The sequence below is a fragment of the Chelon labrosus genome (genome assembly GCF_963514085.1).
Source record: "Chelon labrosus genome assembly, chromosome: 12".
Taxonomy (NCBI): domain Eukaryota; kingdom Metazoa; phylum Chordata; class Actinopteri; order Mugiliformes; family Mugilidae; genus Chelon; species Chelon labrosus.
Window position 1 is genome coordinate 12514931 of NC_140345.1, and position 19469 is coordinate 12534399.

Consider the following 19469-nt stretch of genomic DNA (forward strand, 5'->3'; position numbering starts at 1 on the left):
CCCATTTTATTTTCATTCTTTTTTTAAAATTGTCCACAAATACAGTAAAAATCATATTAGAATAATGAAACGAAATGAACTGTCACAGTGCATACTATACTTTTAGAAAGCCTTACAGTACGTTATACCACATGCATGTTTCAGCACTGTTGTGCCTACACACAGTACAGGATAGAGCACAGCAGCACAGGCCACAGACACGACATTCAACACAGTTTCCAGAAGGTATTTTTCAGCTCTGTGCATGGCACGTTTCACCACCACAATTCATCACATACAGTACTTGGGCAGAGCAAGACTTGACATTTCTTAAGACACCTGCTATGCTGATGAATGCAATGATGAGTTACAAAACAACGTCTGACAAGTGGAAGCATTTCACACCCGTTTGCGGATTTTTACAAGCATGCAGAGACAACATGTTAACAGTCTTTATTCTTTTGATTGCTTTTTTTTTAATATATATATATATATAGAAGAATCCGTTTATAATACATCTAAGTAATGCTGAGAAAATCTCTCCCTTGGCACTGCGACTCATTACAGTAGCTTATGGAAAATGTCAGCTTATATCAGCACAGTCATTTTCAACATCGGTGCCCAACGCAGCACACTACATCTACACTGTTAAGTTAACTGTTGAGCTTCTCTGTTGCTACTCTATATACTGTAAGACAGAAAGACTGGATAAAGAGGTATCAGAGTAAATACAGTAATGACCATAAAACAGACTGGAATTTGAATTCCTCCCCTTCTAGCAGCTACGGACTAGTCCAGCCTTTTTCCTGTGCGGTGAGTAAAGTTAAGAACATCAACAGTTTCAAGCCTTGGCGTACAGTGCGTGTCATTCGTCCTCGAAGCACGGGGAGGGAGCTCGATTCTGCGGGACGGCACGTTGTCGACGCATTTAAAGCTTTGACTTTGAGTTACCTGCGTGCCTCGGCGTACAGTCACGGCCATTTCGTTTACAAAGAGGGAAGTGGAGGGTATGTGTGAAAGGTGCTGTGTGGTGCGGAGCTACATGACCTGTTAGTTCCTGAGAAGTCGTTTGGATTTATGAAATCTTGTCCAGACTGAATATCCCTGTCAAGTACAGTACTATCACAGGCTAATGAAGTTTTAGGACCATTGTAGGCTCCTGGTTTAACAGTCTCACAAATAGTTCAAGTGCATAACTCGCTTTGTCCTTTCTCATATGATCTCACTATGTACCTAGTTGTATCTTCACTGTAGATCAGAAATTCATGATGTAATATTAAGAGTATACAGTACAAAATTGTTGTGGCAATAATAAGTAACATGATAGGTTACATGCTTGGATAGTGACAGCTGCTGCCATGGTCTTAGTTATCCCAGCCTCATGCAAATGCTGTGTCATTCACGCTGCAGCGGAATACCTGTGGCCATGGATCGGGAAGTCCCACTGCCTCTATTTCTCAGCAGCAACTGGGTCAAGATTAATACCCTCTCTGTCCCAGCTTCCGCTTCTCCGCAGCGTCCCCCGTCAGCACTTGATTAAGTCTCTGCATGGCTGTCACACAACTGTTGCGCTTGGAGGCCGTTTTCCGGCCCGCGCGGCGAGGAGGCCGGTCGAAATCCTGCTTGTTAAGACAGAGTGCGGTTGTCCTGTGCATTTTGTATGTGTGGGTCTTTCACCTTCACTGACCGACTCTAGAACTCCGAGGGGAGCTACGTGGCATCTCAGCAGCAGTACAGATGAGTTACATGTATGTGTAAATAAGTTTTGTTCTTTCTATCACCGGAGAATCATTGGCTGCCTCTTCCTTCAGAGTCTCTTGCTTGGAGCGTTATTGTTCTTTTTTTTTTTTTTTGCATGAAAACATTCTCGTTATGTGTCAAGCAAACAGCACACAGAGGATCCTGTCGCCAGAGTCCAGACTCCTCCTCAAGTGAAGTACTTGCAGTTTGTGGAGTCGATAACACAGTATGGCGTACACTTGAGGTGACCGTACGACCTGCAGGAGAAACCACGCGGTCAGTTTGACATTTTTATTTTTTCACGCAAAACGTTTAGTCCACATTCAGAGTAGGAATATAATGTGCTTACCCTGGAAGATATGAGTTACATGTCTGGTATCCAAAGTCTTTTCCATCACACTCCTCAGCCCCGTCATAGCGGTATCCATCTCCACAGTAGGCATGTTTACACTCTATGGTGATGGGAGACAGCAGGAGTGCGGGGATCATGTTATAAGTGCACAGCAAAGCACCACTAACAAACTATTAAAGACGATGTGTCAGAGACAAGTTACTTACTGACGCAGCCGTCTGTAACGACTCTGTTTCTGTCATCACACTCCTCCCCGTTGGAGATCTGCACTATCCCGTCTCCACAGTAACCTTCATCATCAGGTGCATTTTCCATGGACTGGAAAGGGGTCATCTGGAATGGAAAAGTCTTTTGCAGAGTTTAAAAGACTTGAACGAAAAAAAGAAAATCTGAGGGAAAACAAGGTGAAGCAGAATTCTGCTGCATGCAGTCCTACCTGGATGGGCAGCCAGCCGTCAATGTCTTTGAAATAGAGAGATCTCTGGTCTTTTCGGAATGCAAGGGCGTTGTCTGTCTGAAGGCGCTCCAGTTCTTCCTCGTTGCTCACCACGAAGATCTAAATGAACGGCAAAATGAGAGCATGTACTGTCCTCTTTTCACTATTTAGTGCATTTTTTAATTATACACTTTAGCAATGATGGGGTGCAATTCAGAAATACTTAAAGGGGAACTACTGTTTTTTACAACCTGGACCTTATTTCTGGCATAAAATACGATCACTTACTCACCCATATAACTTTTGTGTAATCTATTGTCGTTCGGGAGATATTTAGATCTGCGTAGATCCATATAGTGGGAGTGACTGGGGCACCAAAACGCAGCCTCTAAATAACGCATTATCTGCCGCGAAACTCGTTCATTTCACCAATATTTTGTTAGAAATATTCATATTCAGAATCTGAAAAATATTCAGCAATGTTGCAAAAAACTAGTAGTAGCCGACCGTCGCAGGTGCGTGCGGTGCTCAAAGATGACATCATCCATGTCAGAAGACATCGTCCGGGGTCTGTAGGTCAATCTACAGACCCCGGATGATGATAACAGCTAACTCCCGACTCAACGGGGAATAGCACTAGCGTACGATAACAAACTACTGGTGAAATGAACGAGTTTCGCAGCAGATAATACGTTATTTAGAGGCTGCGTTTCGGTGCCCCAGTCACTCCCACTATATGGATATACACAGATGTGAATATCTCCTGAACGACTACAAATTACACAAAAGTTATATGGGTGAGTAAACGACCGTATTGTATGCCAGAAATACGGTCCAGGTTGTAAGAAACAGTAGTTCCCCTTTAACATCAAAATTTTATATTATCGCTGTCAGCATGCAATTCAACAGACTCTCTAACTCGACAGCAATGTAATGTGTTTTTTTTTTTTTTAAATTGTCTGCATAACCTCATTAAAATAATTTACACATAATATCATGACTGTAACAAAACACAATCCTCACCGCTGGTACTTTGGGATAGCTTCCTGTGGAGGGATAATCATAAAAGGGAGAACCACTGATGGAGCCACAGCTACACTTTCCAGGAGGCCCTGGTGGACCACGTGCACCCTTTGCTCCAACCATGTAGAGTCCTACGCATATACAGTGGGGAAAAACCCGAGGCAAAAATGACAAAGAACAAAGCAGCAGCTGCAGGTTGCATGAGCAGGAACAGGCTGCTGAGAGTACGGGCTACAGTAGCTGACTAAACGCAGCATGTAGCATAAATGAGCTAAATCTAGTGTCGCTGATGAGTCTATCAAGAAGCAAACACAATCAGCTTAATTCACACAGAAACCCGATCCAGATAACAAATGTCACTTTAATCTTGTGGTGACATAATATTTGTAAAACTGTAGAGAGGGTGGCCATCTGTGAATCCATTTTGGCCACATGATGTCATGATGAGGGCATCCTGTTTCAGCTCAGGAGATTAGATTTCTCCGGTGCTAAATAAGACTCCCGGTGTTGCCTCTTACACCGATCTAAAATGTTCTTCCTTCTGCTGACACGAGTGTCTGCTTCCACTCTCGGAGGCATACACTGACTAAATCCCTCCAAAGTGGATGGATACTCATTTAAATCAGTATTCGCAAAAAAAGGTGTTACATCTGCTGGGGGTTGTACCTGTGGCGGGTGAACCCGGAGGACCTGGGTGGCCTGGAGTTCCCTGCGGGCCTGCTGGTCCCATGGGGCCAACACTTCCCGTGTCTCCTTTCACCCCCTGAAAGGCAATCAAAACCAAACGTGGAGCTCAGATTTGAAACATTCACAAAATTAATATTAATAATTCTGTTTTAGATATATTCATAAGCTGTGCATTTGCAAGTTTCTCCACAAAATCATTGTGGCTCAGTTCTGACAGTACACTGTATATAACTGCATCTCCTCACCTGCTTGCCTCTCTTCCCTGGTCGACCAGTGGGTCCTCTGTTTCCTGAGATTCCAGGTTCTCCCTTTGGACCCATTTCCCCCTACACGACAACAAATCACTTTCAGATGCAGGTACATTCATTTAAATGGTAGGAAGATTAATTTCTGAAGGTGTGTTACCTTTTGTCCCAGCATTCCTGGGAAACCCATTGCTCCCTGTGGGCAACAAACCATAATTAATATTACCTCAAATATCACACCATATACGTTCAAACCTGTTGATACACTCTACTCACTTTATCTCCTTTCACTCCGTTCTCACCACGGTCACCTCTTGAACCCTGATGGAGCAGATTGAGGTGTGTTACATTTTGAGCTGTTACAGATAAACAGGTTAATATAAATAAACCTAAGGGTATTTCCTACTGATTGATAAAACGCTTGCATACCTTTTCTCCTTTATACCCAGGTAAACCCTTGAATAAAGAGATTTTAAATATTGAAGCAAGATGAAACAAAAGAAGCTGACATTATTCCAGATTCGTTTGGTTTATATGTTGATCATACCCTTGGCCCAATTGGTCCTCTGGCTCCAGGCAAACCCATTAGCCCTGGGTCACCTTTTTCACCCTGACACAGAGAAACACATTAAGATTAAGACAAAGGGGCTTGGCGCTTTTTTTTTTTTAAAGTAATAAACAGTAATATTACCCCAATCCAAAGAAGAAATCATGATCATGCTATATCATTACGCATCCATACAGAAAAGGTTTCTTGGGCCTTACAGAACAGATCAGAACTACACTCCTCCATACTACTTCACTCTGGCACTTACTGGTCTCACGTAATGTCGTATTATACACTATATTGCCAAAAGTATTCGCTCATCTGCCTTTACACACATATGAACTTAAGTGACATGACCTGAATTCAATTATTGGGCGAGTGAATACTTTTGGCAATACAGTGTATATATATACTGCCTGTCCAAAAAAAAAGTTGCCACCTGGATTTAACTAAGCAAATAGGTATGAGCCTCCTATTGGATAATTACTGCACGAGTGATTATCTTTCAGCTGACAACAAGTTATTTAACCCCAACTGATGCAATGAGTAGCTTCTCATTTCTTAAACAACCATGTCTAAAGACACATCCTGTGGTCATGGAAAAGATGTGAGTCTGTTTGAGAAGGGTCAAATCAGTGTCATGCATCAAGCAGAGAAAACATCTAAGGAGAAACTACTAAAATTGGGTTAAGAACTATCCAACACATTATTAAAAACTGGAAGGATAGTGGAGAACCAGCGTCTTAGAGGAAGAAATGTGGTCGGAAAAAAATCCTGATTAAACGTTTGGTGAAGTCAAATCAAAGAAAAACAACAGCAGAACTCAGGGCTATGTTTAATAGTGAAAGTAAGAGCATTTCCACACGTACAATGAGAAGGGAACTGAACAGCTGTGTAGCCTTAAGAAAACCACTAATCAGTGAGGCTAACTGAAAAAAAAAGGCTTCTATGTGCTAGGGAGCGTACAGATTGGACTCTGGAGCAATGGAAGAAGGTCATGTGGTCGGATGAGTCCAGATCTACCCTGTTCCAGAGTGATGGGGGCATCAGGGTAAGAAGAGAGGCAGATGAAGTGATGCACCCATCATGCCTAGTGTCTACTGTACAAGCCTGTGGAGGCAGTGCTATGATCTGGAGTTGCTGCAGTTGCTCAGGTCTAGGTTCAGCAACATTATGTGCCCAAAGAATGAGGTCAGCTGACTACCTGAATATACTGAATGACCAGGTTATTCCATCAATGGATTTTTTTCTTCCCTGATATCATGGGCATATTCCAAGATGACAATGTCAGGATTCATGGGGCACAGATTGTGAAAGAGTGGTTCAGGGAGCATGAGACATTATTTTCACCCATGGATTGGACACCACAGAGTCCAGACCTTAACCCCATTGAGAATCTTTGGGATGTGCTGGAGAAGGCTTTGTGCAGTGGTCAGACTCTCCCATCAAGATCTTGGTGAAAAATTAATGCAACACTGGCTGGAAATAAATCTTGCGTCATAGCAGAAGCTTATGGAAACAATGCCACAGCGAACACGTGCTGTAATCAAAGTTAAAGGTGGTCCAATTAATTATTAGAGTGCAACCTTTTTTTGGTGGCAACTTTTTTTTTTTTTTTTTTTAGCCAGGCAGTGTATTTAAGCTCTACATTGTAAGATCTGACTTACTCACTTTGGGCCCACTTGGTCCTGGCCATCCAGCTGGTCCCTGCGTCCCTGGAGGTCCAGGAGGCCCCGTCCGTCCCTAACAGGAGAAATTCATTTTAAAACAACCTGACATCACAAATACACTTCATAAAAGACTAATAAAACAACTGCTGCCGCCGCTGAAGGCGCAGTTAGCTGTTTATGAAATCAAGACCTCTCATACCTGTTTGCTCTCCAGATTAAAAACAAAGGGAGAAATCGAAGTGCAGTATTTGCTGCATTAGCTGACAGCCAGCCCGCCACAGTATTTATCAGACACGTGTAGGGGGAGAATGGCTTTAACGAGCCCTGTCACTTTGCTCTCTTTAATTAAATGATGGGCTGTATATAGAACAGGAGTCTGTGCTTGTGGGAAATAAAATGATTAATGACCTGGCTGAAGCACTAAGCTAAATTGCACTGCAGTGCTGCAAAGCTGCTCAGTCAGGCTACCAGCTAGTGGATCTCTCCCACTGGGCCACTTTTACTGCTCCACCAAAGCAACTAATCATTTAGGAGGCCACTTCTCTTCTGCCTAAATTGCCTGTATCCTCCTCCAATTCTGATCTGACAGGGAAGGCTTGATGCTGGATGCCGGCTGCGATGCTTCTTCAGTGAGATAGGCGAGCGGCAGCATGTAAAGTCCCTCCGCCATAAAAACAGCCTGTCTCAGCAGCCCTGCACCCCTTACATCCTGTCAATGTGACTGTTCTGTCTCCTGTCAAGGTTGTTCTTGCTCTCAATTTCTTGATGTATACAACCAGGCACTGGCAGCGCTCTGACTTGCAGCGAGCGAGCGAGCAGGCAGGCGGAGGCACTGTATCTCATTTTTGAGTAAATCCACTTAGCGAGGAATATGGAGTGATTAATGGAGACTCTCACCTTTTGCCCAGGTCTTCCGATTTCTCCCTGACAACGGGACGCGGAGGAAGGACAAGGACAGCGGTCATTTAATGCACTTACGGGAAGCATTTGCCAGTCGCGTGCAACATGTCAACTGAACTTAGAAGCTTACCAAACAATGAAATGTTTGTAGAATAAAATGAGAACAGACAGTAAACTGTATACCTTTTCTCCTTTAGGTCCTCCTATGCCAGGTAAACCAGGTGGACCCTAATGAACATACATCAACAAAAAAATAGACATATGTTCATAAATCACAGAGATAACCCATCTACAATAAAGTCATGTCTTCCTCTGGGAGCCCACAGCTACAGTTTCAATTAGCTAAAGGCTGAGTGGCCCCTATTGATTTAAAAAGTGCTTTGAGGGTCTCTTTTGTACTGAAATGCTGGCGCAGTGCAGCTGGTGCTGTAACAGCCTAAAAGATGAGCAACCAGCACAGCTAAAGCTTGAGCAACCTTTTGCCGAATCTGTGTTTCACTAATGTAACCTCTGGGCTAACACCGGAGAAGGGTTACAAGCACCTATCGAACCAAACTGCCTCGACGTCTTTCATCACCAGAGAACACAAACACATGGACGCAAGTTGTGTTGGTAATCCCTGGAATTTACGCGACACAGTACGCCTTTCCAAGCAGACAGCTCTTCGGACAGTTTCTGAGAATGATGTGTGGCACACTGGCAGGCAGTGGAAAAAGGCTATTTGTGTCGCAGCTAAATGTAGAGCGTTAATGGGCCACTGTGTTGCATGGGCCAGAGAAATCCCCATCTCCTGCTCTGCAGGAACTATCACGTTGGAGAAGAGATGGGTTTAATATGTTGTTGGAGTACTAATTCTTAACACCTCAAAACTATCTAGACCTCAACATGAAACAGAGACGTTCATTGATTTAGACGTACTGATAGTGAATTATATTTAACTGTCAGCTGATGTGTTGGAAACGTGCAATGACAATGTCAAACTCCCAGAGCTATGGTGCATGTTTAATGCAATCATGATGAAGAGGGTGGTTTCCTACCTGAGGGCCAGGGGGACCAGCTGGCCCAGTTGGGCCTCGGACGCAGGGAGAACCTTTGTCCTCATTGTCCAGCCCAGACTCACCACCATAATGTGGTCTGCCTTCATTCTGTAAACCAGAAAAAAAAAGCTGCTGACAGGTGCTTCTAGGAAGACGGTCTGAGCAGAGTGACATTTTTCCAGTGACAAGTCAACATAACGCTGACTTTCACTCCCTTGACAAAGTTTGTCACAGAGGTGTCTGTCTAAAAAATCATTCCATTAAAGACGTAACAATTCACGACCGAGAGCCAAGGGCCATCCACTCCGAATTTTTTGCGAGACCATCTATATCTATTTCAACCAACAACCTCATTCAGGGGTCAAAAAGACAGTAAGCGTGTGTCTGTTTGGATACAACCCAAGGACATATCAACAGTTTGATATTCCACAATAGAAAGTCACATGACGTTAAACTCACTTGAGTGTGGCGGCGCCAAAGTGAAGGGGGTGGAGGAAACAGCGGGGGTGGAGGAGGACTCAGTAAACAGCATGGGTTGAATCTCTTCTGCTGCTCCGGGGATCTGAGAGCTGTGCAAGGTATGCATGCAGTCACAAATGATACCAGGAGCCAAAGGTTCAAAAGAAGACAGTCAGAGGAGGTCATGGTGTCTGTTGTTTTAACTTCTGCACCGACTGGACCCTGAGCTCATCATCAACACGGGAAGAGAAACGTTTATGACACACGGTCATGCAGCTGAGGGACATGTGCCAATAGATTTCATTTACAGTAAACCTTGCACAAATCCAGTAGGTACCTGCAACATGCAAGAACATCACAAGCAACAGGGAAACAGGTGCAAACTATCAAATCATGACATCCATCCAGCAGAATTCCTAGAGCTGGACACAGACATGAAGTGCTTCTCACTGAAGGACTGGAGCTCGCTATTTATAGAGGCATTTCCAGTCTACCTCATGGGCAAAATAAAAACAAGTCTACTGGGATGAGAATCTCAAGACCGGACATTCAGAATTTTTCCAGCCTAATCCCAACGCTGCGTGTGCACACACACACACACATGCAAGCTCAGGATTAAAATATTCTTACCGGCTGGGAATGAAATAAAGCTGTCCACAAAAGAGGATTGAGCCAGGCCATAACAAAACCACAGCGGCAGATACAGTCCAAGTGTTAGAAGAGTCATGCTGCTCCAGATAGTTGCCGGACTTTATTTCTGAGCCACAGCAGCCCTCACACGCTGCCTTGTTCTCTCCCTCTCTCCTCACCGTCCTCTCTCTCTGCTCCCCTCCCTCTGAGCTCGCTCCGCTCTGTCTCCTTTACGCCCTCAGAAGAGGGTACGCTGACCAATGTCCATTAAATCTTTCCTCCGCATCAGTGTGCGCTAAAATTACAGGAGACGGCCTGCCAGCTGCTTCTGGTGCCAATATTAGATCCCTACTACTGCAGGGGGTGCCGTTTGTTATTTCCACTCCTCTGGGGAGACTTAGCACACGGACTGTAAGACATTTAAATCGCACTGTGCATGAAGGTTCTTTAAGTGCATGTGTGCATCCTGTGACAACTTTTTTTTTTTTTTTTTTAATTGTCTTCAGCCTATAACAGTACTGATTAGTTTTTCTTTTAATGCAATGCCCTTTGCATCCAACTGTGCACCGTGGTATGCATTGAGTCCAGGCTAAATTGATTGCACTGTCCAGTCTGTCCACCATAATTAAGTCACAGCAACTCCAGGGAAGCTCTCTGGGGGAGGCGAGAGCCGTAAAAGAAAAATCTTCCTCAACAGCACTGAAAACGACAGCACACGAGAATAAAAATGCAAAGTCCTGCAGAAGACTAAGTAAGGCATGGAGGCTGAGACAAATAAAAGTCAGTTTTTTTCTTTCACTGCATTAAATTTATGTTGAAGATCTTTTTTTTTTTTCAGATTTCAATGAGCATGTGCAGAATTTGAGGGAGTTCATTTATGAATATGTCCATGACTTGGTTGACTGAGAATCCTCACAGATTTATGGCTAAATCTATTTCTTGGCAACAAGCCGATCCTGAAATTAGATGGGAATTTTCCCATCGTATGCATACACATTTGCACCGGATCATATACCGGATCAGATGATTATTCAGTTTCAGTTCAAAGTCAGTTCAGCAACTTTAATTATTTCAAAGTTTTCTTTAAGTCTTTGGATAGAGTTTTAAAAAAATGCATTTGAGCATTAAATATTTTTCTTTCTTTGTTTTTTTTTTTTTTTTTTTTTGGTCTGTTCCAACAAAATAGGAAATTGTAAGACTTCTCTATTTTTTTTTTTCAAATTATTTGTTTTAACATGTTAAAGAACCAACAGTTAATTAACACAATAATCTCTTTATAAACTCATAGTTGCAGCTTATTTTAGAATTGAGAATTACCGATTTAACATAAAGAAATGACGTCCGTTGTTTAATAAGTAAAAATGTTTTATTGTATATGTTATTTTTTTCTTTTTAAATTTACAGTGTAGAAAGAATTAATTAAAAAAAAAAAAAAAGGTAGCAGCCTCATAATTTCCCAGTCCTCTGAAACAAGAATCGTCACAGCAACGGTTCTGAAAATGTTTTGGACAAAGGAGGACCATTCACAGATTGGAACGTGTGAGCCAAGGAAACTCCTGCAACAGACAACACAGTATCATATTAGACCACCTTGGACGACAGGAAACTTTCCGATGGTAAAACAGTTATAGCAGCACACCTCAAAGGAGGGGGAAAAAGTCTTTATGCGGGTGCACAGCCTTGGAGCCCGGCACCGTAGATACTTTTCTCAATACAACCTTCAACCACGTTTGCAAACGGTTGCGTGGCTACATTCAACATAAACACAGAGGGCCGTGCTTTCTAATTATGGGAACCCTGAAATAGAAAGGTCGGGGAGGTGTGAGGCGCAGGGATTGTGACAGGACTACAACGGTTCTGCGGTGCACCTGGAGTGTATGGATTACTGCTCAGCGTGGCATGTCACTCACATAGCTTTAGGTGGATGAGAAAGGAGTCAAGTAAACACCAGGCTGTTTGTTGCTGAATGCAAATCACGAACTGAAATGCTGATGCTTTGAATCGCGCCTGGCTTTACTGCTGCAGGGCACAAGGCCGCAAAGGGATAAAATGTGATACGAGAGGAGACTTAACATATAATTTATGACGGCCAACGTTCTTGACCCTTTAATCCTAACTTTATAAAAGTCTGCATTGAGTGTCTGCATGTTGTGGATGTGGGCAGCATTAGGACCCCCAGATTTCATCAAAGTGTGCTCATAAAACAAGATCTGTAAGAGCACCAGAGTCTGTATATTTAGATTGACCCACGGACATTGTTCTGTGATAAGAGTCGTAGTTCCCAATCTTGGCCACAAGGTGGAGTTTACTCCCACAGTTTAATATGAGCTTCCCTGAATGTTGAGAGATGTTGTGTAATGTAATGTTCAACTGGCATCGTTCATCTTTATCTTCATGTGTCAGTTCATTATTTATGATTAAATTTGTGTTTATATAATTTTCCTACACAGTTCATTTTTATTCATATCAAAATCCAAGTGTTGTCGGGAAACAGTTCGTATTTAATCCGTCATTCGTTGTGATTAAGGAAGTAATTTACCTCAGCAGGGGAAGTACCAGCCTTCTGGATTCCAGCATCAACTACTAAACGGAGGTAGTTGTACACCCATCAGCCATAACATTATGACCACCTGCCTAATATTGTGTAGGTCTCCCTTGAGGCCAGGTCAACACCTTGTGCTGTTTCTTCATGTTTTTCAAGTTTTTGTGTGTGTCCCTGTGTCAGGCTGCATCCTGCTGGGGGTGGCTGCTGTCATCAAGAAGTGTCATTGCTATGGGGTGGAGGTGCCTGGTCTGGTCTAGGTGGGTGCTACATGTCTAAGTAACATCCACATGAATGCCAGCTCCAAAAGTTTCCCAGCAGAATACTGAGTTGTCACAAGATGGTCAGTGTTACTTACTTGCCCTGTTAGTGGTCATAATGTTGTGGTTGATCATGTAGAATAATAACAGTCTAATCAACAGAAAGCCAGTGTCAAAGAACCAGCAACAACCTCAACCAGCAGGGATATTTTTTCCACAAGATAAATGCGACAGATTTCCTGTCATTATGTCTGACAAAGTCCTTCAGATGAACAATATGTTTCCATCATTACTGACTCTATATACGCGTATTCCTAAAGGTCAAAGTTACCTGCTGTTTTCTGTCTGAGGAGGGGTCGATAAGCACATTGATCAGGCTCGGCCTCTCCCAGTCACTCAGGCTGAGCTGCAAGGCGCTGCGCAGCTCGTCCACCGTCCTCACCAGGAACCCTCGACCTCCGAACGCTGTCATGACCTCATCATAGCGGGCCTCAGGTAGAAGGGTAACGGGAGGGGCTCTAAAAGGCGACATGATGTACATAACATGATGACACCATGACAGTGAATGTAGTGTATTCTGATTATTTAGGCAACAATGTGTGACTCACATGGAGGTCAGATCTCCCATTTTTCTCATTTCTTTCCACGTGTCAGGATCAACTCCGCTGTATATACCATTATTGTTGACCACAATAATGACAACGGGTAGATTATACCTGATATGAAAAAAACAAACAAGTATAACATGAAATCAAGGTCAGTGAGGTTGAACTTTATATATTAAATACACACATTAGAACTCAATCTACCTGCACATGGTCTCAACCTCCATGCCAGAAAAACCAAAGGCACTGTCTCCTTCCACACAGACCACCCGTCGGCCTTTGTTCTCGCTCCTCTCCACGGCAGCTGCTGCAATTGCAAACCCGAGGCCTACTCCCATTGTTCCAAAGGTGCCCGCATCCATCCTGCACATGAGTTAAATACCAAATGTCAGCTGTGTCTTTATTTGTTGTGGACTTACTGTGAAAAGAAAAAATTGCGTTTTTTAAAATAAGCTTCTAGTAAAGGTTTAGAGCTACGGTTACTCAGTGGATTGCTATTTTTTGGACAACTATTTTGAAGCCTCAAGTTTTGCTTTAAGCCTTTGCCACCTTGTTTCTTTCTTTGAGCCAAAATTGAGGATATATGGACAAGAGGGAGGTAGGAGGTAGGAAAGAGGGATAAATCTGACTGACAGCACTGAGAGCGGTTTGTGAAATCAAAATATATCTTTCTTTGAGGTCTAATATCTACATAATTATTGACTTATTTTCAAAACGACCACCAGCACACTGACCACAGGAAGTGAATTGACCTAATGACATAATGACCTGTGGAAAATATATGTATAAAGGTATTTCACAAGAGAAATATGTATATGAATTTCAGCTATTTTATCAACTCCTGTGCAAAACATGCTGTTTCATGTGCTCACATATCCTAGCACAACTGAGAAATGTGTCTCTAATCTCAATGTTTGCAGAAGCCTGCCGTACCTGTGTCGAGGTAGGTAGTTATTCAACATAGTGCGTCCAATGTCCATGGTGTTTGCACCCTCGCTGACAATGATGCAGTCTTTTGGCAGTAGCTGGGACACGTTATGAAACACTGTGTAGTAGTTCATGGGTAACGTGGCATTGAGAGCAAGAGCCTGGTGACAAAAAATAAATAAATCAACAAAAACGCTTTATAGCAACATCAAAATTGGCTAAATATATTAAAATAATGCCACCAGCAAGTACATACAAGTTGACATTAAAGGCTTATCTTAAGAGATTCACACCCACCTTTGATATTTTTGCATTAGCAGCAATCTTCTCCTTCAGTGTGCTCCACCACTCAGTATTAGAGGGATATTTCCAGCCGTCTTTCTGGACACACGCCAGGAGCTGAAGGAAAACAGAAAAACCGATAACAGAAAAGAAGAAGAAGTTCCATCTTTAAAGCAGACCGTGTCTCGTGACGAAGACCGCAAGATGAGTGTCTGTGTACCTGGGTGACAATAGCATTGATGTCTCCCAGGAGTGCAACAGCTGGCCTCACATTGTTACCCATCTCCTCGGGACAAAGGTCCACCTGTGAACGGAACGCAAACATGAGCTTTATACCAGGTATCGCATTAGGACAGTATTTTGGAAGGTCTGAAAGACAGCACCAAGACGCTTGGCTCGATCGTACCTGAATGATCTTTACGTTAGGGTTAAATCTCGGGGGCAACCCAAAATGCAGAATCCAGTTGAGCCTGGCTCCAAGCAGGAGCACGACGTCGGCCTGGAGAAGAGCTCTTGGTAACAGAAAATAATTAATAAATAAAGGAATTGGTAATGGGTTGACTATAATTTCTAAAGTTACAAATTTATTACCATTATACAGTACTACATCTTACCTTGAGCGGGCAGCAGCCACACAGTTGGGGTGATCGTCAGGTAGCACTCCCTTCCCCATGGGAGTGGGCAGGAATGGCAGGCCGCTTCTTTCCACAAGCTCCTTCAAGGCGATCTCTGCTCTGCCATAGGCGGCTCCTATTGGGCGCAGCGTCACTCATGTTATCATGATCTATCTGCTGCTTGTCCATCAGTGATGATGATAGTTTTGTGTTACCTTTGCCAACGATGACCAAAGGCGCCTTAGCTGCTTTTAAGACAGAGACGGCTTCTGTAATTGCACCATGGTCAGCCAAACTCACCGGTGGAGGTGGACAGCAGGACACTTGTCTGGTGGAGAGATGCACTTCTCTAAATGTCTTTACGTGTGATTTAGCAAATAAATAACTAGATAAAAAATGGAAAAATTACAACAAACCTGACTTTGCTCCGATCCACTTTGCCGTTGACCATGTCCCCTGCAATATCCACATAGCAAGCACCTGGACGTCCATACATGCTTGTGCGAACTGCCTACAAGCGACAAAATACCATAATGGCGCGCTAATGTTAACATCATCCATCGATACAAAACATCTCATACAAGAAAAGACAGACACAGGTTGTCACGTGACCTTCTCTATCACTGAAGGGATGGCTTCTAGACCGCTGGGTCTAGCGGAAAACTTGCTGTACAGGCGACAGGCTTCCACCTGGTGAAAAACAGAAACAGTGTCAATGTATTAAAGCATTGTCAGGTAAAAATCCACATGAGGATCAGGTGTATTACCTGAGGGAACTCCTGAAAAGCTCCTGCTGTTTCCTGGTTTCGATCTGAAGAGCCTCCGATAACAACCACCGGCCTGAGCACAGAGGACATTCACTTTAACAGTAATATGAGGAGACGGTCATCCGGATCACAGTCTGTCTATGGGCTCATACCAGCAGTTCACATTTGCATTGGCCATTCCACCAAGAGCATGGATGAGTCCAGGTCCAGACACCACGAGGCAGGCACCTGGTCTGGATTCACATAACAACAGGAGACAGTGACATGTGAGCTAGAAAGTGGCCGCAGCTCATTCCATCCTGTCCACTAACTCAGTGTCTTACCTTCCAGTAAGGTATCCGACTGCAGATGCTGCATAACACGCCTAAGGCAGAAGTTATTTGTTATCAAAATTAGATTTTTCACGGTTTTGTGAATGGTGAGCAGCAATCTAACAGAATAACAGTGTGTCTTTTTTTACCGCTTGTTCGTTACGCATTCCCACATATTTGATCCCTGCAGCCTGAGCAGCCATGGCCACTTCAATGACAGGAACACCAACTATCCCAAACATGTACTCCACTTTCTGCAGGGGACAGACATTTCTCTTAAACGAAGCAACACTGAAATTTAATTCTAATATCTAGAGGTGTGACTGTAAATGACAACTAAATGTTGTGCGTTAACAGTTTACTAATCCTGACAGCGCTGCACTTGAACTTTGACACACTCTGAAGAACAGCAACTCAGTCCACGCACAGCAACTTACAGGTTGCACTACTTCGTGTAAACTTTGCAGCTTCATGTGTTTTCAAACGTTCTTACCTGAGTCTTCAGAGACTCAGCAATCAGCTGAGCTCCTGTCACTTCGTCCATGACTCAACACGGACCACTAACTCCAAGGTGTTACACTAAAAACTGTTAGCAGCTAGCCACATGAACAAATAACTGTTCTATTGACCCGTCTGCTCTTGGCTCCGCCCACTTCACTCCACTTCCGGGTTCCAAGCCAATCGCAGGAGTCGCCGAGTGTGACCTCACGCAAGAAGCACAACATTCTTCCTGGTCTTCGTTTAAATCTCAAAAAATGTGAACTATTAGCTATAAAGGACTGTTGTGTTGAGTCAATCTCTAACATCCCAGTAAAGAACTCTGTGACTTATTTAGGTATCATTATTGATAAAAAATGAATCCCAAAGATGTTATAATAACTTCACTTCAATAATTGATAAAACCAAAAAAAGATTTAATCAGTGGCTTTTACGTGACTTGTCTATAAGAGGTCGAATACTCCTTTCAAAAGCTGAGGGTATATCAAGGTTAACATATGCTGCCTTATCATTAGGAGTTGAAAGTCGTGTATGTAAATCTATTGACAAGATTTTATTTGACTTTGTTTGGAAAAACCGGACTCGCTATCTTAGAAAATCTGTATTAATGAATGAATATAGTAAAGGCGGTCTTAATCTCTTGGACTTCACTTCCCTAAATTACACCTTCAAAATTAATTGGATTAAGCGCTACCTCAAGTTTCCAACATCTTTATGGAACTTTATTCCCCATTATGTTTTTTCTTCAGTTGGCGGGCTCCAGTTCTTGTTGCTTTGCACTTACAATGCTGACAAACTTCCCCTCAAACTTTCCTCATTCCACAAACAAATGCTGCTAGCATGGTGTTTAATATACAAGCATAACTTTACTCCGCATAGGTTCTTTATCTGGAATAATAGATATCTCTTGTACAAAAACAAATCTATTTTTCTCCAACAATGGTTTGATAACAATATACTTTTACTGAGTCAGTTGTTTGACCAACATGGGCGTCTTTACAGTTATGCTGAATTTATGCAACGGTGTGGAATCCCTGTTACACCTAAGGATTTTTCTATTGTTTTTGATGCTGTGCCCTCGGGTATTATTTCCCTTTTCAAAAATGTTAATGTAAACAACAACTTGCCCATATCTTTAAACATTACTGAAACAGTAATGGGGAAAGCTTGTTTTACGGGTAATAATAAAAGTAAAAACAAGTTTATTCGTCAACTATTTCAACAAGATATTGTAAGTTCACCCTCTGCTTTATCCTACTGGTCCACATTTGTTGGAAATATTAACTGGGAAAGAGTCTGGCAACTACCTAATAAGTTTTTTTTTTAACCAACAAGGTCAAAGAGATTTCATTTAAAATGCTTCATAGATTTTACCCAACTAATCATTATATACAAAGGCTTAAGAAGGACATTGATGTGAACTGTACCCACTGTGTCTCTGTCAACGAAACCTTGGTTCATCTATTTTGGTCTTGCCCACACACCAGACAACTTTGGAGCGGACTAGCACGCTTTATCAGTGATCATATTCATCCCCAGTTTAATTTATGCTGGAAAAATGTTTTGTTTGGCTACACTGAATATGATAAAAAACTAAATTCTCAGTTTTATATGATTAATTTGTTAATTATTTTAACAAAATTTTATATACATAAGTCTAAATTTTCTGGTAGGAAGCCAAACTTCTTGGAACTGTCTGCATATGTTGGTCAATATATCTCCTCCCTCTGTGATTGTGAGAATAAAAAAGCTGTTAAAACGTATGACCTTTGTAAGCTTTACAAAATATTTATTTAAGTTTATGTTTTTTTCTGTCTTGCTGTTACCCCCTGGCGTATTTATGTTGGTGATTGTGTTTTTATGATTGTGTATTAATGTTGTATACACATACTTTATCTAACTGTATTCAGTCCTGTGTATACTCTTGTTGTTAATAAAGCTATTTAAAAAAAAAAAAAAATCGGCATAGACACTCGCCACAATACAAACTATCTGCGCTCATTTATAATCCAATATATAATCTATGACATGTCTGACAATAACGAATTTCTCATTCATGCATTTCAGTCTGTACAAATTGGTTTAACTGGTTGCAACAACTAATTAATTAGTATTTTATTACTGATTGTTCTTAATCATTTACTTGGGTGATCTGGAAAGTGTCTATCACATGTTTACAAAGATGAAATAATAAAATAAAACTAAATATATATATCACTAATAATAATAACCAACTAAAATACTAAGATAAAGTTTTAGATGTCATTATATTTTTCCTTTTTTAAAAAAAAATCATTGCTTCGACATGCGATCTGATTTTCAGATTGTGAAGACTATTTCTGAGGAGCATCTATATGATTGACTGGCCTATTTCCACTTGGAATGGAAAGCACAAGTGATAATAACATTAATACTTCATCTTTTCAAGCAACTGAAGCACAGGCTTAGCTTAAGTGCACCTGCTGTGATGTCTATAAAAGGTCCATAAAACGTCTATTGCTTTCATGTACTTGACAGAAGTGCGAGCAATACTCCAGAAAAGACTCGTGTTCATTATTAAATAACTCATTTCTTTATTACTCATAAAATATACAGCAATCTCAGTACTGAAAGAATTCATTGGAATTTTGAATTCACAGTCGTAATCTCTATATACATGCTAGTTTCATTCCTCTTCAAGAAAACGCAAGGAAAAGGAAAAAACTCTTCTCCGTTCTAATGAAGCTAGCAAATGTACATATTTCCAGTTAAAAGGATTTTTCAGACAAAACCGAGAAATTTTTTGAATCATGGTACGATCGAGTGGTTTCTTTGTTTTTGTTTTTTTTTTTGTAATTAAAGCAAGCAAAACTCGTCAACATACATTGACTAATATAAGAGCAAAAATATCATTCAGACAGAAGAAAATTCAAATGCCATCCTTTCATTGGTTTACAGTGTTTCTCCTCACAGAGCTGA

The 19469-nt window shown here is 41.9% G+C and overlaps 2 protein-coding genes across 2 annotated transcripts; both read right to left on the minus strand.

The window, feature by feature from the left end:
- Positions 1–490: 490 nt before the first annotated feature.
- colq (collagen-like tail subunit (single strand of homotrimer) of asymmetric acetylcholinesterase) lies at positions 491–9870 on the minus strand. Its single transcript, XM_084557906.1, has 17 exons — positions 9706–9870; positions 9076–9185; positions 8617–8724; positions 7763–7807; positions 7577–7603; positions 6681–6752; positions 5010–5072; positions 4892–4918; positions 4739–4783; positions 4623–4658; positions 4463–4543; positions 4197–4293; positions 3531–3661; positions 2508–2627; positions 2278–2419; positions 2069–2171; positions 491–1976 (listed from the first exon to the last, which is right to left on the minus strand). The coding sequence occupies exons 1-17, from the start codon at positions 9800–9802 to the stop codon at positions 1907–1909; spliced, it is 1374 nt and encodes a 457-aa protein (XP_084414032.1). The 5' UTR covers positions 9803–9870; the 3' UTR covers positions 491–1906.
- Positions 9871–11059: 1189 nt separating this feature from the next.
- hacl1 (2-hydroxyacyl-CoA lyase 1) lies at positions 11060–16657 on the minus strand. Its single transcript, XM_084558014.1, has 17 exons — positions 16507–16657; positions 16163–16267; positions 16026–16066; positions 15855–15935; positions 15703–15775; positions 15548–15625; positions 15352–15446; positions 15151–15263; positions 14936–15071; positions 14728–14833; positions 14542–14625; positions 14337–14438; positions 14046–14200; positions 13317–13475; positions 13116–13223; positions 12839–13025; positions 11060–11261 (listed from the first exon to the last, which is right to left on the minus strand). The coding sequence occupies exons 1-17, from the start codon at positions 16555–16557 to the stop codon at positions 11229–11231; spliced, it is 1707 nt and encodes a 568-aa protein (XP_084414140.1). The 5' UTR covers positions 16558–16657; the 3' UTR covers positions 11060–11228.
- Positions 16658–19469: the final 2812 nt, after the last annotated feature.